Here is a 26,538-nt window from a genome sequence, read left to right as displayed (position 1 = left end):
ATTGGGTTTAGACAATAAGGCAACAAATAATAAAACTCTTTAAAAGCAGTAGGGCTGCAACTAACGATTATTTTCATATATAATCTTTTCGATTAATCAGATAAAAAATATGCAAATTTTCCATTTACTTAAAATAATTTAATTAACAAACTGGGTGTTAAAACCAAACAGCAGAATAAAAAATTGACATTAACATGCGTCATTGTATCTCATTATCACAATGGCATTTCTCGAAACACTTTCCTAGTTCTGGTGGCTAGCACTTTCACTGGAGCTTCTACGACGGAGCACCTGAAGGTCATTTGATGCTGGTGCTCAATCATAGAAGCCCCAACAGAAGTGGAGGACAGTAGCGGTGGATCTGTGCACAGACGCCCACCAGCTGCCAGAGAGGAAGATCCAGGACACCTGCAGCACTACGGGTGGTCCGCCTCTCTGGCAGCCGGAGATGCGTGTAGACAACCTCCGCTGGGGCTTCTGTTTTTTTTAAGAGCAAATGCTCTGAAACCGCAGCGGAATTGCCGGCAGCATCGGAGGTTGTCTACGCGCACCACGCGGACATCCACCGGCTGCAACAAAGGAGGATCCAGGTCCCCCACAGTGCTGCGCGGGGTCTGGATCTTGGTGTTATAGTCCGACCCGTATTTGAGGTCTGATTACATGACGAGGGGTATTTTTCAGACCAGTTGCTCTTAACAAACCCTCATCTTATATTCGATAAAATCGATAATGACAATTGTCATTATGAATTATTATCGATAGTTGCTGCAGACCTAAAAAGCAGTATGTGAAACCTAGAATTGTTTTAAAACACAAAACTCAATGTTAATTAAAATTGTTTTAATTTGATAGGTGTAATTCGAAAATGGTGAGCTTTTGACTTTTAAATATAAAAAACAACAACACAGGTGTCCTCTTAAGTAATCAACTTTCATCCCAAATTTCCTGAGGGTAGCTTGTATTTCCGAAGGCCCTTCATCTTCTTACGGATGAAAATTATCCATTGGTGACATTCACGAGTGACTACTACCGCGTACAAGCCAAACACACTGTTCCTTCCTACATCCACGTGTCTGCCCCTGACTTCCGGGAAATTCACTACCATATACTACAAATCCCGGGAATCCCTGCGAGTGTTACGCTTGCGCAAGACCTTTACTAAGCTTACAGAGGCTGATGGGGGATGTAGTCACTCCGTATGGACTGTTTAGTTGACTTGCATTGTATCTTAGTAGTCCCTGAACATCGTTTCCCAGCGTTCTCTTTGCTTCCTTGGTCAGAGGTTAAGGGTTTGGCTAATGATACCGAGCTGTGCAAAGTCACGTGTGGCTTCCGTTGATCTGTTTTCCTAGGCACAGTGAAGATCTACCCCTTTCTGTTGTGTGTTATTTCGGCTTGGTTTTCCAGCGCGGCTTTGTTTTTTTTATTTTCTTTAATTTTTAAATCAGATTTAACATAATTCAGTTCTCATTTGATCTTCCTTCTAAATATAAGACACTCCACCTCCTGTCGTTGTATGAAAGCATGAGCGATAACGATGACATCGAGGTTGAAAGCGACGTGAGTCTTCATCTTGTTTCATTTTGTGTTGTGGGTCGGTTTCATTGGGGTGAAGGGTTTTCTAAGGTGATTCGGTACGTTGGCTTGGGGGGGCGGTGTATTTAATAGTTCACTATAAATGGAAAAAAAAAGGAAATACTCTTTTTGGTTCAACGGAGATCATATTTGGGCGGGTAGTGTCATTATTGACGTTTAAGGATATGATTAAGTGCAACCAAAAGGCAGCTCATCTTGAAAGTCGTGTCTTTTCATAGCTATAGATTTTGAAAATCCATTTGAGGTCCTGTATATTCTTAATAAAATATAAAAATAGTTTAGGGGTGCAGCTATTACAGTGTTGGGATCAAATAAAATAATTCAGCTGAGGGTATACTAAAGCCTTTGAAATATCTACTCTTGAACTGTCAGAGCAACTGGAATGTTTGGATGAAACTTGGAGAAACTCTGTTAGCTGTGGGTTTTTGATGAAGTGTGACATAAAACAAATTTGCTTCTACGATCAGGATTTTGAAATCCGCTGAAACCTGGTGGTTTGATCTATTATATTTAGGTATATGCGTCTAAGATGTGATCATGGCCTGAACTTGTAGTAAAGAAACCTGGTTCGATCACTCGTGTAATATATTCTTGGTAAATCAGATCTTTGTGGTGTTGATATAAGAATATATATGCCCCCCTTTCTGTCATATTGCGTGCTAACTCCATCTATGATTTGGGAACTTTCGATTTAATCTACTTGGTCAGCAGCAGGTGTAATTGTAAATACTGTGCTTTTATAGCATATACAACCAACACTATAAAAGATCCTACAATTCTTGCCATTATTTTTGTGAATTAGCTATTGACCAGTTATTTACTCGAAGCCCATGTACGAGTTTATCTTCTAGGCTCTGGACATTCTGCATTGTTTTTTATAACTGTGTCTGTAAATCTTTCGTAAGTAATTATAGTGAGTTACACCCATTCAGTGCCAGGGTATTTTCTCACTTTTATTGATCTGCCAGGGTCAGTTTTGAGTGTTTAGCTTCCTTTATTATATTCCTGTAAACTGTCTTCAGGAAACAAATTACAATGAATAACCAAAGTCAGCTTTTTAACAGAAATCATTCTGTATTCGCTTGTGCATTGTAACAGGGTTTCCAACAAACATAAAAACTAGAATTTGCTAATTTTCCTAAAATATATATTGCTTTTTTAGTTACAACTGATAAATGGATGTGTGTGGTGTGTCAAACAAAGGTTTTGCTCAATAAAGCACCAGTACAATACACATTTTGTAATATTAGACAACCTAAATCATAAACGCCTGACATTTATTGGAACCCTGAATCAAGGTGCACCTGTCGTTAGCTAGCAAGTGTATGGGTAAAATGTTATGTATCATCTTAAATCCCACCACTGTCGCTGTTATCTCTGGGGGCATATAAATTACATGGCTGCTGTGGTGCAGGCACGCGCACTCCTAATCCTTCCCACTCTATTGCAATGGTGCACACACCATAAACAGAAGGCAGTCGGGGAGCGTGCGCAGGTGGATGTGTGTGTACACACACACACACACACACGTACACACACGTACACACACGTACGTACACACACACACACACGATAGGACAATGTATATGTAATGTGTAATATATTGACTGTGGACCCTATTGTCCATCCATTTTAAGTAGTGTACAGATTCTCACAGAATGTAGTTGCTGTCTAATAATTGAGTCGGGTGAGCTTTAGTTTTCAAAACTAATGAAAAAGCATATAATAAAACAGATACTATTATATTCTCAGTATTATGCTCTTGAACATAAAATAACTGGGGTATCAATAGGAGAAGAAAAAGACTGGGAATAACCACCAAGTGGTTAATAGTAATCTGATTTAACATACACAATATGAAAAGTGTGTTTTTCAACAAAACTTTTTAAATGTCCAAGTCAATATGCCAATAAAATGGCAGTGATCTCAAATATAGGAGATGGTTGACCAGTGCCTCTTCATTTTTTTTTTGTTTTAAATGTTTAATGACTTTTGCATAGCAAGAGGCTCCACGTTCCCAACCACGATAGCCAGAGGCCGAAACATATTTTAGTCTAGAAGACCTTTAAAGGTCTATGTACCACTTAAACAAGAAGATTTTCCTTTATGGCAGTGGTCTATCAATCCCTTCTTCTGTGTCAAATAAGATGTATGAGTTTTCCTAGCAAATAAGGCAAAATTCTATAGAAATAATACTTTCAGGGAACTGCTAGTGTAGTGCTGGATTAGGTATGGCAGAAAAAGAGCATCATCTAGTATAGAAAGCACAAAAGGTAGGATGTACTTGTTTGAATCAATGGAGTGAGTTACAGCATTCAGTGAACACAGGAATACATCTTTACAAACTGTCACAGCCAGGCACCTGTTTCTTCGGCATCTGTATTGTCTTTTCTCCTCCTTTCTGCCTGTTATTGTGGGGACTTTTTGGTTGATAGACTTATTGTGACTGATAATGTCCATGACCGTTTGTGTTTGCATTAGTGTCACACTTCCTATATGGGTTGTGGAACAGCTACTTGGTACTTGATCTACATGACCTCCCACGTTTGGCAGGTGATTCAAGAGTATTGGCATCCTCCGGTGCAAAAATCTTCTAATTATATGATTAGTTGTGAGTCCGTTGTGCAGCTGCCTTACATGATCCCTAATTGTGAGGGCTACGTACATCTACCATTTTACTGTGCATTTGCCTGTGCAAGAAGCTCATTTTGACTCTAGGTGTGCTCTCTAAATCCAGAAAATCAAAAGCCCTAAACCCCAAGATTAAGAGTGTGCTAGAGCTGGTATGCACAGTGCCCACAGTTAGAAGGGCAGAGAACGTGCACTTCATTGGTTGTCAACCATCCCATTTACAGTAGGCATGGCTGGGATGTCTACTCCCAATCCTAGCTAGATGACAGTCAGAGACCTTCCTGTCAGTAAGCCCGTCTTTGATCCCTTAGGTGTCAAACACTCCAGGTTAAATCCAAAACTGAGGCTTCGGCTACAGTGACAGAAAACTGACAAGGATCTAGCCATGGAGTAGTATGTGAATATCTAGGCAACTACAGGCCAGTCGCTATTTCTAGCCTTCTTTATAAAGACGGTTTTAAGTCTTACAATTCAGTTTGATCCGGTATTTACCCAATTTGCCATTTGTATGAGACCACTTTTATATAGGTAGAGGTCCTATTTTATGTATGTGACTTTTTGTATCCCAGATGAAAGCAGTAAAATCATTTTTGAAGGGATATCTCTAGTGGATTCGATATGTAAAGGCAGTGGTGTTGCTACGTCTACAAAAGATCCGGGGCTAGCGGCCACAGCAGATTTTATAATTTGCAGTCGGCTTTGGGAGTGGTTGCTGCGCGCACTACACATTTTGTATTGTCCCGATTATAGGCACACACGTTTTCCTCCTAATCTTTAAATTAGGGCTGCAACCTAAAATCAGAGCTTAGATATTTACCTCTCCTGTGTTCCGTGCAGTCCGTCATTAATGTGGTCCCCCGAGAAACGTGCAACCTCCACTTCCTCTTACCATCTGCTGCATCTCCACAGCTGTTAAGGTGGTAGTAGCCTCCTACCTTACATTAGAAACAAAAGGTTCCCTCCTTAGTTCATGATGCACCCTTAAAGCATGCATCATAAATTAAGGGGAAACTTAAGGCTATAAGATATTATTTTGTAGCCCCACACTTTATAGCCTTTGTACGCTCCCCCTTAATTCATGATGCACTCTGAAGGTGGAGTGTGAATTAAGGTGGGCCCATCAAGTATTGGGCTACAATACATTAGCCTTTTTATGCTCCTGTCCTTAATTCATCATGCATTTTCTAAGATACAACATGAATTAAAGTGGTACCTTAAAAGGCTACACGTAGGCTTATGTATTGTAGCCTCATACTTAATAGCTGTTTTTAGGTTCCCGCCTTAATTCATTATGCATCCTTAGCTGGTAGGGGCTTAATTCAAGATGAATATTGGGGGGCCTTAAAGCCCCTATCAAGTATTATAGCCCTATATTTTATAGTCATTTTAAGACTTTTAATGATCCACCCTTAGTTTGAGAGCCCATCAAAAAGGGATGGGATCCCCTAAAGTTGCATCAAGAATGGAGGTGGCAATCACACAAATTATTCCTTATCACTTTATTTATGTCCCATATATCATAGCTTTTTCAATTTATTTTATATTTAATATATCGTAATCATCCATTCAACCTTACTACAATGACAGGGGGCATCCTTGGTTTCTTCAGTGTGATCATCATGACAGGGAGGGGGATTCAAAAAGGATGCATTAAGAATGGGAGAAGGGACTTTAGAGGAGGACATGCCTCATTTGACTCAGTGATGTCCCCCCTGATCTACCCAGTAGTGATGCACCTCTTACTGTAGTACCCAAGGGATGCTTCTGTTGCCCAAGTTGTCTATGAGTCCCCAAATTCTTGCAGGCGGTATAGCTGCCCATTCATCATGGCAAAATGCCTCCAGATCATGTAAAGTCTTTGGTCGTCTTGCATCAGCTGCGCATTTGAGATCTCAGATTGGCTCGATGATATAAAGGTCAGCGGACTGTGATGGCCGCTCCAGAACCTTCACCTTTTTCTGCTGTAACAACTTAAGGGTCATCTTGGCCTTGTGCTTAGAGTAATTGTGCTGGAAAGTCCAAGAGCCTCCCATGTAGGGCTGCAACTAACGATTATTTTAATAATCAATTAGTTGGCCGATTATTTTTTTCGATTAATCGGATAAAAAAAATACTTTTTTTTTTCAATTTAAAATAATGTAATAAAAAACGTACAATTTACACAATGGCCTCTCTATTCACCTTCTTGTTTTACTGACATAATAATAAAAGCTACAAGAACCCAAACAGTGTTTCTCAAACTAGGTTTTAATACAAAGTTATTAGTAAATATTAATTCATATGTTAACTATTTTTCATATTTAATAAAAACTATGAGAAAAAAGCCTTGTTTAAATTTTTTTTATTTACCAAACTGCCCCCGGTTATGCACATCTGACCCCCAGCTTGCCACTCTGCCCCCATATATGCCTTATACCTCTTATATGCAACTGAGCCCCCTGATATACCTTTTACCCCCAGATATGTTTTATGCCCCCCTGATATGCCTAATATCGATATGCCTTATACCCCCTATATGCCACTGAGCCCCCTGATATACCTTTTACCCCAGATATGTTTTATGCCCCCCTGATATGCCTAATATCGAAATGCCTTATACCCCCTATATGCCCTGAAATTCATAATACCCCCCATACACCACTATAACTCTGGCTCCTCCCCCTCCCATACACCACTCTGGCTCCTCCCCCTCCCATACATCACTTTGGCTCCTCCCCCTCCCATACTCCACTCTGTCTCCTCCCCCCTCCCATACATCACTTTGCCTCCTCCCCCTCCCATATACCACTTTGCCCCCCCATACTCCACTCTGCCTCCTCCCCCTCCCATACACCACTCTGCCTCCTCCCCCTCCCATACATCACTTTGGCTCCTCCCCCTCCCATACTCCACTCTGCCTCCTCCCCCCTCCCATACTCCACTCTGCCTCCTGTCAGCCACGGAGGTTCACAGGACACCAGGGAGCCGGGTGGAGAGGCAGAGTGCTGTATGGGAGGGGGAGGAGCCAGAGTGGTGTATGGGAGGGTGGCTCCCATACACCCCTCTGACTCCTCCCCCCTCCCATACACCGCTCTGCCTCTCTACCCGGCTCCGTTACTCACAGGAACTTTCACTGCAGCTTCATAGAAGCCTCAGCGTAAGTGAAGGTGAGTAACAGGCTGTCTGTGCGATGCAGACCCCCACTGGCTGACAGAGAGGATGATTCTCTGTCAGCCGGTGGGGGTCTAAATGATGCGCACAGACAGCCTCCATTACTGCCCTTCACTTACGCTGAGGCTTCTATGAAGTCAGTAACGGAGCCGAGTAGAGAGGCAGAGTGATGTATGGGAGGGGGGGAGGAGTCAGAGGGGTGTATGGGAGGGGGAGAGAGACGGAAGTGAGAGACCGGCCGACAGTGAGGGGAATCCAGGTCCCCTGCAGCGTTGTGGGGGATCTGGATTCTAGTGTTATAATCCGATCTCTGTTTGAGGTCGGATTATAATTTTTATAATCGATAAAAATCGATTTGATGAAAATCGTTGACAACGATTTTCATTATCGATTTTATTGATTAGTTGTTTCAGCCCTAGTCCCGTGCAAATCTTTTGTGCGGAAGAATGCATATTCTCTGCCAGTATTTTCTGATACCATCCTGCATTCATCTTGCCATCGATTTTCACAAGATTCCCTGTGCCTTTAGAGTCCCCCCAAACCCATCTGGGAGCTGCCTCCATGCTTCACAGTGGGGATGGTATTCTTTTTGCTATAGACCTTGTTGACCCCTCTCCAAACATAGTGCTAATGGTTGTGATGTGCCAGAAGCTGTGAGGCGTGTCAAGGTGTTGTTGGGCATATTGTAACCAGGCTTTTTTGTGGCATTGGCACAGCAAAGGCTTTGGTCTGGCAACTCGACCATGCAGCTAATTTTTTTTTTCCAAGTGTTGTACTCCTTGAAACAATCACACTGTCTTTTTTTCCAGAGCAGCCTGTATTTCTCCTGAAGTTACCTGTTGGTTTTTCTTTGTATCCTATACAATTATTCTGGCAGTTGTGGCTGAAATCTTTCTTGGTCTACTTGACATTAGCTTGGTATCAAGAGATTAACCTTTAATTGGCATTTAACCTGTGTGTGTCACCGTGTAACACGGCCGTACATTGAAGGGTATATAAACTTTTGATCGGGCCATTTGGGTGGTATCTGTTATCATTTGTTAAAAAAGAGCCAAACCACTATGTGATCACAAATGGTCTCATATGAACACAACTGTATCTCAAATGTTATGTATCTTTTCATCTTCCCCACTATCCTTGTCTTTCTTTCTCTCTCTCTCTCTCTCTCTCATCCTATTTCTCTCAATTGTACAGTGCTACGGAATTTGATGGCGCTGTATAAAAGAATAATAGTAATAAAGTCTCCTTATTTTTTTGGCTTCCCTTTGTCCCCATTAGCTCCTCCTTTTCATTATATGTGCAAGCAGCCTCGCTTTAGCCGTGGGATCATGTGACCTTTATTTAATCATGCTCTGTTCCTGCCTCCCTGGGCCAGTCCAAAATTTTAGGTCAGGGGGGTTGGAACAGAGCATGGCGAGTGGCACCCGGACTGATGCCCCTACTATGTACGCCACTGGTGCGGACTGAGCGCCGGGTTATGACGCCATATCCTGGCTCAACCGTTACAAAATTTACACCACTTTGTACACTCGGGACTTGTGAGTCTCTTGTGTGATGCTCACATACATGTAGTATCTACGTGCTCAGGAAAAGTAGTAGATTCTTTTGATATGGAAGAAGGTAGAGAAAGAAATTCTATGTTCCCATTAGATATGTGATTTGCTGCTGGCCTCTTAGAATTGTAAGTGGGGCGTATTAGAAATCTTCAAGGGGTGAACTTTTACTATATATATAAGTTTATGGGGGTGTTTAGCAGTTATTACCCCCAAATCATTAGGTGCAAATTTCTTGGGTACAAAACTGCTTTCCACACTTATGGTTTTGGGGTATGTCGTGAGCATGTAATAATAATTCACTACACGTGGTATCTATGTGCTCTCGAGAAAAGGGCAATTTTTTTTGTTCTCTCATGAAAACATAGAAAGTGACGGCAGATAAGAACCATTCGGCCCATCCAGTCTGCCTGACTTCTGAGTGCTTTCTTTAGTACCTGGCCTTATCCTATATCTAGCTTGGCTTTATGCCTATCCCATGCTTGCTTAAATGCCTTTACTGTATTAACATCTACCACTACCCTTTCCGTAAAGTAATATTTCCTGATGTTACCTTTAAACCCCCCCTGTCGCATTTTAATCCTGTTATCCATGAACCATTTTAGTAGCCCTTTTCTGAACTTTCTCCAACATATCTATATCCTTCTGGAGATACGGTCTCCAGTACTGTACACAATACTCCAAGTGAGGTCATCTGCTAATACCATGTTCCAGGTAGGCCAGGGTACTGCATCCATCCTAAGATATGTCTGAAACATAAAACAGATTGGGGGGATGTCCAAAATCTATTGTTCTTGAAGGATACTTGGTTACTATGAACGACCTAGAAACATAAATGAGGTGTCTTTAAAATATTTAAGAGGCGTGCTTTTAGGGAATGTATACGCATATGTATGTATATATGTGTATATATCAGGGCTCGACAAATCCCAGGTTGCCATGGCGACTCAGAATTTTGTCCTGGCGCCTAGGTGTTTGTCTACCTGTGATCGCGGGGGGGGGGGGGGGCCTGCTGCTGCTGCTGCTGCTGTCTGCCCAGGAGTCTGGGCAGACAGCACAGCCACTCTGAGCCCGCCCCCGAGCATGAGATCACTCCCATGGAGTGATTCTGTAGGCTGAAACCGCGATTGCGGGAAAACCTGCAATCGCGTTTTCAGCTGCCACAGGCAGCTTCAGGAAAGGGGGTTGATTGGGGACCTGACACAACAACCCCCTGCTGCCTGATCGCTCCATGAGAGCGAAAGTGCAGCGTTAACCCCTTCAATGTAAGGGGCTCTGGGGAAGCCCAGGCAGACCAGCAACAGCAAAAACGAGCCCCCCACAAGCCCTTTGATGATTCCTGTAGGCATGGAAGCCTACAGCAGTCATCAGAGACTCCCCCCTGCAATGGCTGGTCTATAGACCAGCAATTGCGTCTCAGCTGTCAGAGGCAGCTTCAGGGACAGGGGGAGAGGGTTCTTTGGTCTCCACATGAGTGTGGAGGCCAGCCCCAACACCCCCCTGCTGCCTGATCGCTCCATGAGAGTGACAGTGCAGCATTAACCCCTTCAATTCCACAGTTGTGTATAACACATTCGTGGCATTGCAGGGGTTAACATTTGTCCCCACAAGCTTGTGGGGACTAAATATCAGTCCATGCTGTGTCCAACGGAACATCGGCATTGAAAGCGTTAAAAAAAATTTAATAATAATAATAATTAAAAAAAAAAACAACAACAAAAACCAGCACTGACCAGGGTGTCCAGGGTGCTTCCAGGTCAAATGCTGTGAGTTTAGTAAGTGGGCTGATAATGATCAGATCACTCCTAACCAACTGTTAGTTTAAAAAAAAAATCCTGGCTCCTAACTTTTTTAGCTGGCGCCTAGATTCACAACAAATTTGTCAAGCCCTGGTATATATATATTGTGGGGGTTATCCTGGTGAGCATAGTTATCTTTTGCAAATCACAAGGTGTGCATATTTCTTGGCTTGTAATCACTTTGCTCACCCATGATTTGGAGGAATGTTGTGACCATGTAATTGTGTTATAACACACATGTGGTATTGTGCTATTCAGGAGGCTTTGGAGCTTCATATGTAATTTTTTGTCTTTCAGAAATATATCTCCATGATTTATTTGTTGCATAAAAATAAAAAAAATGCATGTTTCAAACGTGTTTGACTCGGTGTTAAAAGAAAAACTTTGCTTTGTTCATGTAGACACAAGATAAACGTAGAAAATATGTTCACGTTCGCACACCCTTAACATCATACAGGCTTTTTTTCTTTTCTTTTTATATTGTTGCTTCATTATATATTGCAAAAAACCGCACTTCTTGGAGAGTGTTATGAAGGCTTTGCATTAGCTGCACCAGATGCATGCGTATGATGTGTTTTTATTGTTTACAGGCAGACAAAAGAGCTCATCACAACGCACTGGAGCGTAAGAGGAGAGATCACATCAAAGACAGCTTCCACAGTCTGAGAGACTCTGTACCTTCACTGCAAGGTGAAAAGGTAGGTCCGCTGTCATAAAATGTGCTCCCCCCTGTCACCTCTGCCATTTACTTTGCTACTGTCCTTATATTTAGTATTCATTTTTGTTCCTGTGTAGCTTTCACTTTTCTAATCCCTACATCCTCTAGTTTAGTATACTTATTAGAGCGACGTTACCCCTTTGTGACTATATGGACTTACCTGTATGTCCATGAAAGGTAAGGCAAGGTGTCTGTTTGGATGCACCAGTATCGTTAAAAAAATACAGAGGCGTGCTCTAATGGACAGCAAATCTGGCCTGTTCTCGCTTCAGGGCACTATGGCCAGAAGAGTCAGAAATTGCACTTATTAACCCCTTTGTGACAAGGGCTGTTTTAACATTTCTGCGGTGCTCGTGTTTAGCTGTGATTTTCTTCTTTCCCGTTTACTGAACCCACACAAGTTATATATTGTTGTTTTTTTTTTCTTTAAATACTATAATAGTAGAAAAATCTTTTACTCATCTATAAAAACTAATGAAAATACCTGCTAAGTAGATTCTAATATTTGTCCTGAATTTAGAAATACACAATGTTTTGGGTTTTGGTTTTTTTTGCTTTTATTTCTGCATGTTACAGGGGGCAGTAGGTACAAGTAGTCTTTTGCTATTTCAGGTATCTTTGAAGCCGGGCGACGCCATTTACCCTTTTAAACCATATATTTTTGAAGACTAGACACCCCAGGGTATTTCAGATGCTAGTTTCCATGGCCTAATTCTACCACCAGTCTTTGTCAAACTTTGTGGTAGTCCTTTTTTTTTTTTGCGTTTTTTTCACACATTTTATTCAGGTATGAATTTACAGGTCCTGGTATAGGTCACTGTCACACAAAACCCCAATATGTGTTCAATAACATCTCCTTAGTACAGTGATAGCATGGGTTTTCTCTGGTTGTTTGGAGGCTAAAAGGCCACATTTGGGATGTGTGCATTTTTCAAATTGGAAATTTGACACGTGGTCATCCTGCCCCCTTTGTTAATTGGGACATTGTTGAACCCGGCCAATTCAATTTACCCTGTCAAATCATACATTTTTTTAAAAAAGTAGACACCCCATGGGCATTTAACATGCCAGTATTTTAACTCTTGCCATGCGAGAATTGTTTGAAGATATAGCACTACATAGTAACATAGTAACATAGTTCATAAGGTTGAAAAAAAGACCAAAGTCCATCAAGTTCAACCTATATACATATTGTGTCCCTACTGTGTTGATCCAGAGGAAGGCAAAAAAACCCTTATGAAGCAGATGCCAATTGCCCCATACCAGGGGGAAAATTCCTTCCCGACTCCAAATATGGCAATCAGAATAAATCCCTGGATCAACGTTCTGTCCCTATTAATCTAATATCCATAACTTGTAATATTATTGCTTTCAAGAAACACGTCCAGGCTCCTTTTGAACTCTTTTATTGAGTTTGCCATAACCACTTCCTCTGGCAGAGAGTTCCATAATCTCACCGCTCTTACTGTAAAGAACCCCCGTCTGTGCTGGTGTAGAAACCTTCTTTCCTCCAACCGTAGAGGATGTCCCCTTGTTATAGATACAGTCCTGGGTATAAATAGGTCCTGGGAGTGATCTCTGTACTGTCCCCTTATATATTTATACATAGTTATTAAATCCCCCCTAAGCCGTCTTTTTTCCAAACTAAATAACCCTAATTCTAATAATCTTTCTGGGTACTGTAGTCCTCCCATTCCCCTTATTACTCTGGTTGCCCGTCTTTGAACACTCTCCAGCTCCACTATATCTTTCTTGTACACTGGTGCCCAGTACTGTACACAGTATTCCATGTGTGGTCTGACTAGTGACTTGTACAGTGGTAGAATTATTTCCTTGTCGTGGGCATCTATGCCCCTTTTGATGCACCCCATGATTTTATTTGCCTTAGCAGCAGCTGCCTGACACTGGTCGCTACAGGTAAATTTACTGTTAACACTAATTTAAGGACTTGGTCTCAAATTATTTTATATATATATATAGACCCTCTTGGAGTACCCACCGCCATCTTGTTCGTGGCTAAATCTCTCGCAGTGGCAGTTGTGAACGCTTTTTAGAGCGGTCACCCCGTATTCAAAGCAGGGAAACTTTGTGTAAAAAAAAAAAATGGTTAACAGTAAAGAAAAAATTGCTAGTCTCTTACATATAAATTTAAAAGCCAACATTCTTTATTTTCGTGTTTAATAAGATGTTTTCTTTCTAAGGCATCAAGAGCTCAAATACTGGACAAAGCTACAGAGTACATTCAGTATATGAGGAGGAAAAATCATACACACCAGCAAGATATCGATGACCTGAAAAGACAGAATGCTTTATTAGAACAACAAGGTGATTAGATGTGTGATTGTCTCACATTGTATTGTGCTAATGGCAGTAGGTATCTTAATACTGCCCTCCAGTGGCGTCGCTACAGAGGGAAAGGGGGGGCAATAGGTTATTCGTTGCCCCCCCCCCCCTCCGAATTTGGAACCACCCAACGGATTGCCCAGAACAGTCCCGCACTGGGACTTTAAGTCCAGGGCAGCCTCAAACGTTTTTTTGGGGTTTTTTTGACGTGGAGGAGAGAGAGGGGCGTCTAGCAACCGCTCGGGCCTCCTCAGTCTCCTCCACGAAGCCTCTACCTCCGGTGCCGGTGTTTCATGCTGAGCACCGGTATATGACTTCATATCTGGCGCCCAGCAGTGAAGCAGCGGGCGCCGTGGCAGAGCAGGAAGACGGAAGCCTCGTTCTCCGGCCGCAGGTGAATGAACTACAAAGGGGGAGAGGGGTTAGAAAGTGATAAGGGAGGCAGAAGGGGTAGAAAGAGATGAGGGAGTGGGTGTAGAAAGTGATGAGGGAGGGAGTGGGGGTACATAGTGAGAAAGAGGGTAGTAAGAATATTGAATTGACGTAAAGTGTGAATGAGTGAGATGCATTGTCTGAATGAGGGAGAGCATGAGTTAATATATGGATGAATTGTCTGAATGAGGGAGAGCATGAGTTAATATGTGGATGGGTTGTCTGAATGAGGGAGAGCATGAGTTCATGTGTGGATGAATTGTCTGAATGATAATTGTGGAAGGGCAAAGATGGCACTAGCAGGATGTTTGAGCCTTGGGGACCAAGATGGCACAGGCAGCGTGTATATGAGACAGATGGCACAGGCCAGCTGTTTGGGGACAAAGTTGACTTGTGCTGGGCTATTTGGGGACAAAGCTGGCAAATCGTATGTGTGTTATCTGGGTGCTGGCCAGGTTCTATGTGGGCAGTGTGGACACCAGGGCTGACTTTGGGGTGTGCAACCTGTGATCTATGCCTGTAATTTAGGGGGTTTTAAATATACCTTTTTAATGCCGTGTTTTTATGTGAATTCCAATTGATCTGTACCTGCAAAGCTGGGTTTGTGTGTTATTCTGTAGATCCATATCTGCTATGCTATGTTTCCATACATTATTAATGTAAACTTGCAAATACAGGGTTTGTATGTCTTGTTCAGTTGATTAATACCTGCAGTGCTGTTTCCATGTATTTATTTGATCTATACCTGCAATGCTACGTTTCATATATTATTATTGTATACCTGCAAATACAGGATTTGTATATCTGATTCTGTTTATTTGATATATACCTTCAGTGCTGAGATCACAAGTGAATTTCAATTGATCTATACATGCAAAGCTGGGTTTGTGTGTTAACGTGTTGATCTATACCTGCTATCGGCAACAGGGTCTTATATTAATATATATATCGGCAACTGGGGCTAATATTAATATATATGGGCAGCAGGGTCTAATATTAGGCCCTGAAATCATTTAGTGGAAAAGTTAAGGTATTGTGGTGTTTACGCTATAATACTTATTTCAAGGATTAGTTGTACTAAATTGTGGCTTCAGGCTTCCCATGTTGAATGAAGTATTGTATTGTCCAATAACAAAAGTATCATTCCATAGCACATTACGGCTATATATATATATATATTTACGGCTATTTTCAGTGACTACATGATTAAATTGCTATGCAGAGGTGCCTTATATCCCTTTGCTATTACCGTATTTGCTCAATTGTAAGACGACCCCTATATGCTACTCTGCCTCCCTGACATGCCTTTTAACCCCCCTATTTGCCACTCTGCCCCAGATATGCCTTATACACCCATATATGCCACTCTGCCTCCCTGACATGCCTTTTAACCCCCCTATTTGCCACTCTGCCCCAGATATGCCTTATACACCCATATATGCCACTCTGCCTCCCTGACATGCATTTTTAACCCCCTGTATTCCACTCTGCCTCCCTGATATGACTTTTAACCCCCTATATGCCACTCTGCATCCAAAAACCATTGAACCCCCCATGCACTCCCTGGTGTCTAGTGCAATGCAGACCTCCGCTGCTGCTGGCCAGTACTTCTGCCGGGGAAGACTGGGCGCCGGCGTCACATGACCAGTGCTCAACCATAGAGGCCCTGGCGGAAGTGCTGGCAGTAGCGGAGGTTGTCTGTGGAGAACCGGATGGTCATGTGATGCCGGTGCTCCGTCATAGAAGCTCCAGAGGAAGTGCCGGCAGCAGAGGAGGTTATCTGTGCGCATTGCACAGACCTCCGCCGGCTGCCAGAGAGGAGGATCCAGGTCCACTGCAGCGCTGCGGGGGATCTGGATCTTAGTCTTGTAGTCAGACCTCTGTTTGAGGTCTGGTTAGAAGATGACCTCGAATATAAGACAAGGGGTATTTTTCAGAGCATTTGCTCTGGGGGAAAAAAACCTAGTCTTATGATCAAGCAAATATGGTATTCAAAATCTTTTTTTTTTTTTTTTTTTTTCCTTTTGTTTTGTGGTGGTATATACCATCCCTTCTTTACTTAGATATATAATGTAATTATTTAGCTCATTCTTATTTTTTTTGTGATTTTAAATAGGTTTTTATTAAGTAATCATTCCGTGACATTATTTCACTTCTCTCTTGTTCACTTTATTCACTAAAGTTTCTGAAAGTTATTACCTGAGTTTGTAGCGAGTCTTAAAAGCTTTATAGAGACATTGTAACTACTTTTGTTGTGCATACTAGAATGTAACTGTACTGACATTCTTGTTGTTCTCTTTTGGTTTTTGCCATGGACAGTTCGTGCACTGGAGAAAGCAAGATCAAGCTCTCAGCTGCAGACCAACTACTCTTCCTCTGACAGCAGTCTCTACACAAATCCCAAGGGCAGCACCATTTCTGCCTTTGATGGTGGTTCTGACTCTAGTTCTGAATCAGAGCCCGAGGAACCCCAAAGCAGAAAGAAGCTACGAATGGAAGCAAGCTAAGGATCCAGCAATAAACAAACATCCTGTACCAAGTTTGACTTATTCACCCACAACATAGTTCAAAATTAGACCCTATCCATCAGCTTTAAGAACTTCTGTTAGTTTACAGTTTCACTAGGCTCATGGACTGAATATTTTTTGTTGACTTACTCACACCCCATTTTTCACTTCTTATTTAACATAACGGCAATATCATCTTAAATCAGTAGAAGTACAAAAAAGAGAAACTGTGCAAGTTGCTTGCTATACCCCAGCACCTATGACTACAGTTTAGCTGCTCTATGTATAGTAACAAACACAGTGAATGATGCGGGTTATGGAAGCCTATATAGAGAAAAAAAAACCTCATGTAGTTGCACGTTTATTGCTTTTTTGTAATACTTCTAACTGAATTTCAGTTTGAAAAATTGACTGTGCCACAAGAGGTTTCAAAAAGGTACATAGTTGGTGCTTTACTTTGATGTGAACCTTTGGGCTCAAATCTACATTTATCTATTACAACATTATAATTTTACATTCCCACTTACTTTAAATTATATTTTGAATTAATCCTTATGTGAGATGTGAAAGATTCCATGAGGAAATTTGTTTTTCTTCTTCATTCATGCATTCAGTTGACATGCTCATAAAATAGTGTGTGCAACATGTAATAAAAGGGTCCCCCACAGCCTTTTCGTACACCGAGATGATGTAGCTACATGTTGCAGCAGTCACTTTATCTGACTGCCTACTTATCGAGTTGGCTGTGATTTGACAGATTTGTAATCTTTTTTTTTTTTTTTTTTTTGTTAATTGTATGTACTTGCCAAATGAAATTTGCCCTCAACTACAAAAACCAGCAACCTTCTTCAAAATGCAGTTTTCAAGGATCCAATAATTTAAATGCTATTAGTGTGGTAAACAGAAAAATAACTTGACTTTCCTCTTGTACAGGAAAGGAATTAGTGGATTAAGTAGAGCATTGTTGTCTTTAATAATACTTGCGTACTGTTATTTTCACAATGTATACTGTGTTGTCTTGTTAGATGGAAACTGGAATGTTTAAAGCAGATATGTTTCTCCACACAAAAGGCATTTGGACTGAGCTTAGCTTGGCACATTTTTTTTAATATATATATGGAATGCTTTAGATCTTAACCTAAGGCTACTTATGACACAACAGCTGTTTGCTTCTTTTAAACCTCTTCTCTATGCTTCATTAAAAAAGGGAGCCATCTTAATTCAGATACTCTGCTAGTCTCTTTCAATCAATGTGGCTTTTCAAATGGATACTGAAATTTTTACATTTCTATATTAGTAAAACAAACCAGATGTGAAAAAAAGCTTGATGCACATATTATAGCGATATGCTTGTAATTTATTATTTTTCTTCTTGAGTGGGGGAGTATACCTTTTTGTCTTAATAGAGAAGCAAACTTAATATTGTGTGAAATGGTTTTCTAATGGATTGCAGGGTGTTTTCCAAGATACAATCAGGGTCGCGTTCATGGGTGGATTAATTAAAAAAGGATTTGCACAACATGACAACAAATTAACTACTATTTATACCATTTCTAGTTGTTACAGAGGAAAATGCAGCTAATCACAAGATTTTTATTTTCTATTAATCTTAATATAACCAACAAATATTTAATTATTTTTATTCTCATTTCTACCCACTGGAGACCATGGCTATATTGTACAGCCCAACAGACATATCAAAGTTACTAGTCACCTTTACTATAAAACTATAAATAAAGACTTATTTTATCCTTGTAATGTGGTCTAATCTTGTATCCGATTTTTGGTAAGCTGACAGTAGAAATATAAATTAATTTTGGAGCAAGAATCTCTTCGTAGATATAAAATAGACACGGTGAGCATTATGGCTTATTTTATGCATTTGGTCAGTCTTTTTTTTAATCCTCAAGCTTGTTAACATGCTATCTGTAATGTATGTCTTTCCTTGTTATGAACTGAGTTAAAAGTACCCCGCTCCCACCAACCTTGAAGTCTATTTTTTTTCCCCCTACGTCTCTGAGAGAGATACATATATCTAGATAGGGAGTTGGATGAAGGGGAGAGTAGAAGTGACAGAGGGGCTTATTCACAAAAGGAGAAGTTTGCAAAAGAGGTAAGGTTTGGCTTTGATGGTCTAACTACAAGAAGCACATGGTTGAATTAAAACGGTGAGCTCTTCAAAGTCTCCTCACCCATCTATGTTTTACACAGAGCTGCCTCACCCTATCTTCCTGAAGAAACTTGCTGTTTGGCCCATCAGGATGAATAGTAAAGTGAGGGAAATGAAACCACAACTCTCCCTTCATGAAATAAATACAGATGAGGAAAGTGTTTGAATTAACTTAAACTCCCCCCCCCCCATGGTTTTCATAGTTTAGAAAGGTATTATCTATGTGAATAACATAGAAATAATCTGTCAATGATGTATGAACCAACCTCCAATTACCACCATGTTTGTGTGTATGTGTATGTATAATCTATATATATGATATATATCTATCATGCTAGTGTGTGCATATATATATATATATATATATATATATATATATATATATATATATATATATATATACACACTGATCAGCCATAACATTTAGACCGCTGACAGCTAAAGTGAATAACAGTGATAATATTATAGTGGCACCTGTCGATGGGTAGGATATATTAGGCAGCAAGTGGCCCAAGGAAGGAAAAGCAATGAGCCAGCAGCAGCATCATGGACGGCCAAGGCTTATTGATGCATCTGGGGGTCAAAGGCTGGTCCGTGTAATCAAATCCAACAGAAAAGCTACTCTAGCTCAAATTGCTAAAAAAAAAAAGTTAATGCAGGTTCTGATAGAAAGGTGTCAACACACAGTGCATCCCAATTTGTTGTGTAGCAACAGACCAGTTAGGGTACTCATGCTGATCACTTTCCGCTGATGAAAGTGCCTGCAATGAGCATGTGAGCATAAGAACTGGACCATGGAGCAAAGGAAGAAGGTGGCCTGGTCTGATGAATCGCCTTTTCTTTTACATCACGTGGATGGCCAGGTGCGTGTGTGTTGTTTACCTGGAGAACACATGGCACCAGGATGCACCATGGGAACAAGGCAAGATACTTTGAGCAATGCTCTGTTAGGAAACATTGGGTCCTGCCATTCATGTGGATTTTACTTTGACACCTACCACCTACATAAACATTGTTGCAGACAGTGTGCACCGTTTCGTGGACGTGTTATTCCATGATGACATTTGCCTCTTCCAACAGGATAATGCGCCCTGCCACAAAGCAAAATGGTTCAGGAATAGTTTGAGGAACACAACAATGAATTCAAGGTGTTGACTTGGCCCTTTCCCCAGATCTCAATCCAATCCTGCATCTGAGGCATGTGCTGGACAAACAAAGCCGATCCATTAAGGCCTCACCTCACAATTTACAGGACTTAAAGGATCTGCTAGCGTCTTGGTGCCAGATACCACAGCACCCCTTCAGTGGTCTAGTGGAGTCCATGCCTCGACAGGTAAGGGCTGTTTAGGCTGCAAAAGGGGGCCTATACAATATTAGGTGGGTGGTCATAATGTTATTGCTGATCAGTGTGTGTGTATATGTATATATATGTATATATATATATATATATATATATATATATATATATAGGTGTTCACATCCAAATTGGAGGAAAGGTTAGGAATTACAGCTCTTTAATATATAGCTCCCAATTTTTCAAGGTATCAAAATAAATTGGCCAATTGCTTCAAAAGCTGTTTCATGGACAGGTGTGGGCTATTCCTTTATTTCTTCGATTAAGCAGGTAAAAGGTCTGGAGTTGATTGACGCATTTGCATTTGGAAGCTGTCGTGAACCCACAACATGCAGTCAAAGGAGCTCTCAATGCAAGCGAAACAGGCCATCCTTAGACTGCAAAAAAAATCCATCAGAGACGGAGCATGAATATTAGGAGTGGCCAAATCAGCAGTATCATGATACCCTCTAAAAATATTTTTAACAATGATGTTATTTTTGCTCAAACTGCAAATCTAATTCCACATTCACATAGGAATGTTGCAACTCCAGTGTATACATTTGTTAAAAAAGAGGTTCCTCAAAATAAGTGTTGTTAAAGCATCATTCTTTGACCAGTATCCAGAGGATTTTAAACATAAAAAGTAGAGAACAAAAATATATAGTTTAGCAGTTTTAAATAAAAAATGACAAATGTCTTTATGTATTACACCCACATATATACTTGTTTGATGAAAGGCTCTTCAAAAACTGTGATGTGGATCTTCTTTGCGTATGATGTCCAACATAAAAATATATAGTGTAGAAGTTCAACATATTAATGTCATGTCTTAAAATATTGCACTCATATAAAAGGTAAGTAGTATCAAACGGCTCCTCAAAAAGCAGTGATATGGGTCTTCTTCCTTTGTATGCTTGGGGAATGTGAAGAACCAAACCAAAATAATTGTAAAGGTAAGTATTCTAATTTATTATATAGAAGTAGTATCTTACATTATCGAATGATTAATCAAATTAATCAGCTCAGTAAATGTCTAACGCGTTTCGCCCTTTTGGGCTTCCTCCTGGCAACCCTGATTATTTTATTTTTATTTTGGGGACTTTATTAATATTTAGGGGAGCTTTAATTTCTCTACTTATTTTGGTCTATTTTCCTGCCTGGATCTTCTACAGGTTTTAAATGTAAAGTATTTATATATTTTTTTTTATAAGTATACATAATAAACCTTTACTACATTCATAATGACCTATATGGTTTCTGCTATCTTCCGCATTTACCAGAGAAAATTGAAAAAGAAAAATACCCTATTGCCTTTGAAGAGCACTATTCTGATATTTTACATTTCTGCACTATGCATTTCTTTTTTTTTTCTTTTAATGTTTATCCATATGATTGGAGTTTGATTACTACACCTTCATATATTTTTGAGGTTAATCTATATTTTTTTCTACTTTTGGGAATACTCATTGAGCCCATGAATTATTATTTTTGATTATTTGTATGTAATTTTGTGATAAGTAAGCACAAAGATTTACCGTATATCTGGTTGAGGGTTAAGTTCATGGTATTTTATCTATTTAAAATGTGACAAGTCTCTAATGACCCTTCTGGTCCATAGACATGGATTTTGATAGCGTTTGCATGAATATTGAGAAATGTGAGAAATAGCAGGCTTAGGCTCACCAAGTCTCACACAGAAGAATCTCACTCTGTAAAATGTTCACATGTAGCACAGCAGTGTCATATAAAGCTGTCACAGTAAAATGAACAGATCCCCTGCCCGCTCTGCTCTTATATAGGCTCTCTTCATTACTAGTCTGTTTTGGGGTTTTATTCTTTGAAAGAGGGAGCACAACTATTGGACAAGCCCCCAGCATGATGTGATAAGAGTGAGGTGATTCAACAAAGATGAGTCCACGAATCACACATCTCTGTCAACCTGATGTGCGAGTCTGGTTTGGCAGATGCCTGGAAAACTTTCCCTGCCTGATTGCATTCTACTAACTATAGAGTTTGGTGGGGATGTTTGTTTAGTGTTTGGGGTGGGCCCCTTAATTCCAGCTGAGGTAAATCTTAATACTTCAGCATACCAAGACATTCTGGACAATGCCATGCTTTCAACTTTGGGAACAGTTTGTAGAAGCCCCTTTTCTTTTCCAGCATGACTGTGCCCCGGTGCACAAAGCAAATCCACAGACATGGCAAAACGAGTTTGGTGTGGGAGAACTTGACTGGTCTGCACAGAGCCTTGTCCTCAACCCCCTTGAATACTTTTGGGATGAACTGGAAGGGAGATTGCGAGCCAGGCCTTCTGATCCAACATCAGTGTCTGACCTCACAAATGCGCTACTGGATGAATTCCCACATGCAAACATTTTGTGGTAAGTCTTCCCAGAAGAGTGGAAGCTGTTATAGCTGCAAAGGACAGAGCAACTCCACATTAATGTCTATATAATTAGAATGTGATGTCATATAAGACCCAAAAGATATTTTTGCTGTATAACTAGCAGCAAGTCTATCATTGTACATCCTTTACTACTGCATGTGAATAGGATTTTATTTATTATTATTGAGAGCTTTCTTTTGATGGCATATTTCCCTGGGCTAAAGGCTAGGACTCACCAGTGGTTGGAGCCTGAAAAGACAAATGAGGCTCACAAGTTGTACCGCTTGAATGATTTATATGGACCTCACCCCCAACCTAGTGAACTTCTATTAGGGTCAGTCTTAAATGCCTTACTGAAATTAGAATTGGACTACTTGGACTTGGAGAAATTTTATATGTTTATGTGTTTCACATTTCTAACTGAGGTCCCTTAGTTTTCCTCTGTAAAAATGTAAATTTATTTAGACAGTCAGCTAAATATTTGCGCTCATTCATATAACTCGTCATTTATCTTTAACCTGTTAAGGACCGGGTTATTTTGCAAACAAATCAGAGAAATTTTTGTGATTTTCAACTAACTCATTTAGTTTACTCCCACAGATGATATATGTATTTTTATTTTTTCAGCACAAGTAAGGATTTCATTTGAAATAATAATTCTATATAAACCATTCTTTTGTATGGAATAAAAAAATCTAAACATGGGAAACACTTTCACCTACAAAAAGCCCCCCAGATATGCCTTTTAACCCCCATTATGCCACTCTGCCCCCATGATATGCCTTTTAATCCCCATTATTCCACTCTTATAGTTAGCTCTCTATTTGACGGCCTTGAATATAAGACGAGGAGTATTTTTCAGAGCATTTGCTTGTCTTATAATCGAGCAAATATGGAATTTGTCCTGATTTTGGAAACAGCTCATATGCATGGTTTTACATCCATTTTGGTAGTTACAAGACTAAATATTAATGAAGTGCGCATGCATTCCAAACTAGAGTTGTTAAAAATTTATATATTGGGACTAAAAACTAGAAAACTAAACTGCTGAAGTATTTGACTAGGGGCATTTCAACGCTTTTTAAAATGCCAATGAAGTTCCCTCCATGGGTGGAGCCAATTAACAAACGTAAGGCACAGAGAAAGGGTGAGAGGTAGTGTGGTGGTTGTATCAATGATAAGGAACTTCTAGCAGCTAAGATGGTGCGGCTTCTCTGAAGAAGTGGGTTTGAGGTGTTTCTTGAATGTCGGGAGGGAGGGTGAATGCTGAAGGCTCGTTGGGAGTAGATTCCAGACATATGGGGCATCTCGAGTGAAATCTTGTAGATGGGAAAAGGAAGAGGTGATAAGTGAGGAGGAGAGCCTTAGCCCATGGGAAGAACTTAGGGATCGTGCAGGAGAGTATTTGGTAATGAGGTTAGAAATGTATGGAGGAACAGTATAATGGAAGGCCTTATATGTCAGTACCAGGAGTTTTAATTTAATTCTAAAGGTAATTGGGAGCTAGTGGAGGGTTTCAGAATGGGGAAGCAGAAGATGAGCTGTCTAGCAGCAGCATTTAGGACAGACTGTAGAGGAGAGAGTCGAGACAGTGGAGTGCTAACCAGAAGAGCGTTGCAGTAGTCAAGACGGGAAATGATAAGTGAATGAACCAGAGTTTTTGTGGATTCTGGGGTGAGGAATGGGTGGCTACAAGAGATGTTTTTTAGGTGCAAGCGGCAGGATCTGGTGAGGGGCTGAATGTGAGGGATGAAGGCGAGGTTTGAATCAAGGATGACCCCAAGGAATCGGGCCTGGTTAGTAGGAGAGATAGTCGTGTTGTTAATGGTTATGGAGAATTCGGGTAGTGGAGTGGAGATGGAGGAAGGGAAGATAATGAGTTCAGTTTTAGAAAGATTAAGTTTCAGGTAGCATTGTGACATCCATGAGGAAATAGCAGAGATGGTCAGGAGGGCTAATATAATGCAGGATAAGGATTATCATCAGGAAATACCAAGGGAACTCGATACGTATAGCTAGGAGGAAATAAGAAAAAGAGGAAACGTGATAGAAACATTTACATACTTTAACAAAACACACAAGGGAGTTTATTTCAATGGACAAGACATTTTAGAACAAAGGCCATAGTCTAAAACTATGTCAGAGGTGTCAGATGGTTAGATGTAATTTAGTAATAAGACGGGATTGAAAAATGTACGGTATAGGAAGAAAGCTATTCCGAATCTAAAAACAAGATCAACAGATTCAGAACAGAGTATTACATAAGAAAAATTCAGCCCATCTAGTCTGCCCATTGTTCCATAACCACCATGAAAATGTATGTTTATGTTTTCAGTGAGATACATGAGAAATCTGTAAAGGAGTTCACTCATTTAACAATCTTGCGTAACAAGATCTAAAAAGGGAAGGCATACATTTCCTGGTTACACAAAAGATATATACATGGGTGGATACTTCCAGGTGAATAAACTGGAATCATTGTGAAACAGAGAAATAAGGTTTAAAATCTTTTAGCGTATGAAACAACCTTGGCCATCAATTACTTAAAAGTCATAATGTACTAAGGTATAGGAGTAAAGGTAATGGGAAGGCAAGAAGATCAGTCCCAAAATGTTAAGTTAAGGGCTTAGATGGAACAAAAAAAATCTGTTTTAGGGACGGAAACAAACATTCTTGTTCGAATTTAAGCGCTAAATAGCTGGTCCTAATTAAAATACAGTTGTAGAAGGGTACACAGAAAACTCATGTATGTTAAATATACCTGTTAGAAAAAACTGGATGCAGAAAGAAATTTCCCAAGTTTGTTTTGCATCTATGCTTCAGAACATCACTATACATTCATGACCAAAGGAATTCAATGCCCTCAACACTGATTTTGTTGTTGTCGTTACTTTCTGTTCTTCGGCACCAAAACACACTCTGTTTTTCCACATATTTTTGTTTTACTTTTTTCATCCCTTTTTTTACAGCTCTCCAACGGAAGTTCAGACATCAAAAACACTGAGAGACAAGGCTTGATCTTCTGTGCAATGGCATAGAATCTCCGCACCAATTAAAAAAAAAAAACAACTTTAGGATATACCACTTTGTCCTACCAAACACTGCAGCCAAGTTTTATAGGAAGTAATAGTATATCCTAAGGCTGTCAAGGTGTTCAACAGTGGTCACTGTGAAGATGACATTGAAAGCTGTGAAGTCACAAACCAAATCTGAAGTGGTTCCACACGAGAATAAAGGGTAGCAAATAAGTTAACAGTAGAGGAATAGGCATGTCATTTTTCTATGATGTAATATGTCCTATTAATCCCAACCTGTAAAACTTGCCTTCATCCGGGTCAATACAGAGGTATCACAGCTATGTAGTAAGCATATTTAAAAGCATTCATAAAGACCAAACAATGTTATAACTAATTTAGAAAAAAACACAATCTATTTCCATTCTATTGCAAAAATGCCTTTAATATTATGCTTCAAATAATATAACACAATGAGGAAATAGCCACAATGTCCAGTTCCCATGTTAAAATGTACCATCAAGTTGGAGGCACAGAGTTCTGTAAGGACTCCTAGGCATTTGGAAGTGCAGTTTGCTCTGAAAATAGTTATCTACAGAATGTAATCCCAGTGAAAATGTAATAGGACATGTTCCTGCTGTCCTCGGAGGAAGATGCGACTAGCCTTCTAAGTTCAGGAGTTTCAGGTAGATCAGCTATGAAGGTATCACTACTTCAATATGAAGCAGGTAGTCAACTTTGTGGATTCATTACTGACATGTGAAAATAATATCCTCCTTGATGCTTTAGTGGTTTTGTTACATGGTTCTTGTGAAAGAGGGTCCATTACAGACTTCAAAAGCATATGCTGCAAAAACAGTACGTTTTCTTATGTATTAAATTAAATAGTATTGAAGAATCATA

The 26,538-nt window shown here is 40.2% G+C and overlaps 1 protein-coding gene across 2 annotated transcripts; it reads left to right on the top strand.

The window, feature by feature from the left end:
- Positions 1–1,524: 1,524 nt before the first annotated feature.
- On the top strand, positions 1,525–16,729 carry LOC149278459 (protein max-like). 2 transcript variants are annotated; one of them, XM_089501932.1, is made up of 6 exons: positions 1,525–1,560; positions 6,439–6,455; positions 7,204–7,213; positions 11,320–11,427; positions 13,649–13,772; positions 16,542–16,729. In XM_089501932.1, exons 1-6 carry the CDS (start codon positions 1,525–1,527, stop codon positions 16,727–16,729), a joined length of 483 nt encoding a protein of 160 aa, XP_089358058.1. The 2 variants fall into 2 exon arrangements, with proteins under 2 accessions (XP_089358058.1, XP_089358059.1); XM_089501933.1 differs by lacking the exons at positions 6,439–6,455; positions 7,204–7,213.
- Positions 16,730–26,538: the final 9,809 nt, after the last annotated feature.

The sequence above is a fragment of the Sceloporus occidentalis genome, unplaced genomic scaffold, assembly GCF_023333645.1.
Source record: "Sceloporus occidentalis isolate IW3139 unplaced genomic scaffold, rSceOcc1.0.p SCAF_188, whole genome shotgun sequence".
Taxonomy (NCBI): Eukaryota; Metazoa; Chordata; class Lepidosauria; order Squamata; family Phrynosomatidae; genus Sceloporus; species Sceloporus occidentalis.
Note: the sequence above shows the minus strand (reverse complement) of the source record. Positions and strands in the feature narration are given on the sequence as shown.

Coding starts and splice junctions, on each gene's coding strand:
- LOC149278459 (XM_089501932.1), top strand. CDS start 1,525: ATGAGCGATAACGATGACATCGAGGTTGAAAGCGAC. Junction 11,428..13,648: donor CTTCACTGCAAGGTGAAAAG/GTAGGTCCGCTG, acceptor TTTCTTTCTAAG/GCATCAAGAGCTCAAATACT. Junction 13,773..16,541: donor TGCTTTATTAGAACAACAAG/GTGATTAGATGT, acceptor TGCCATGGACAG/TTCGTGCACTGGAGAAAGCA.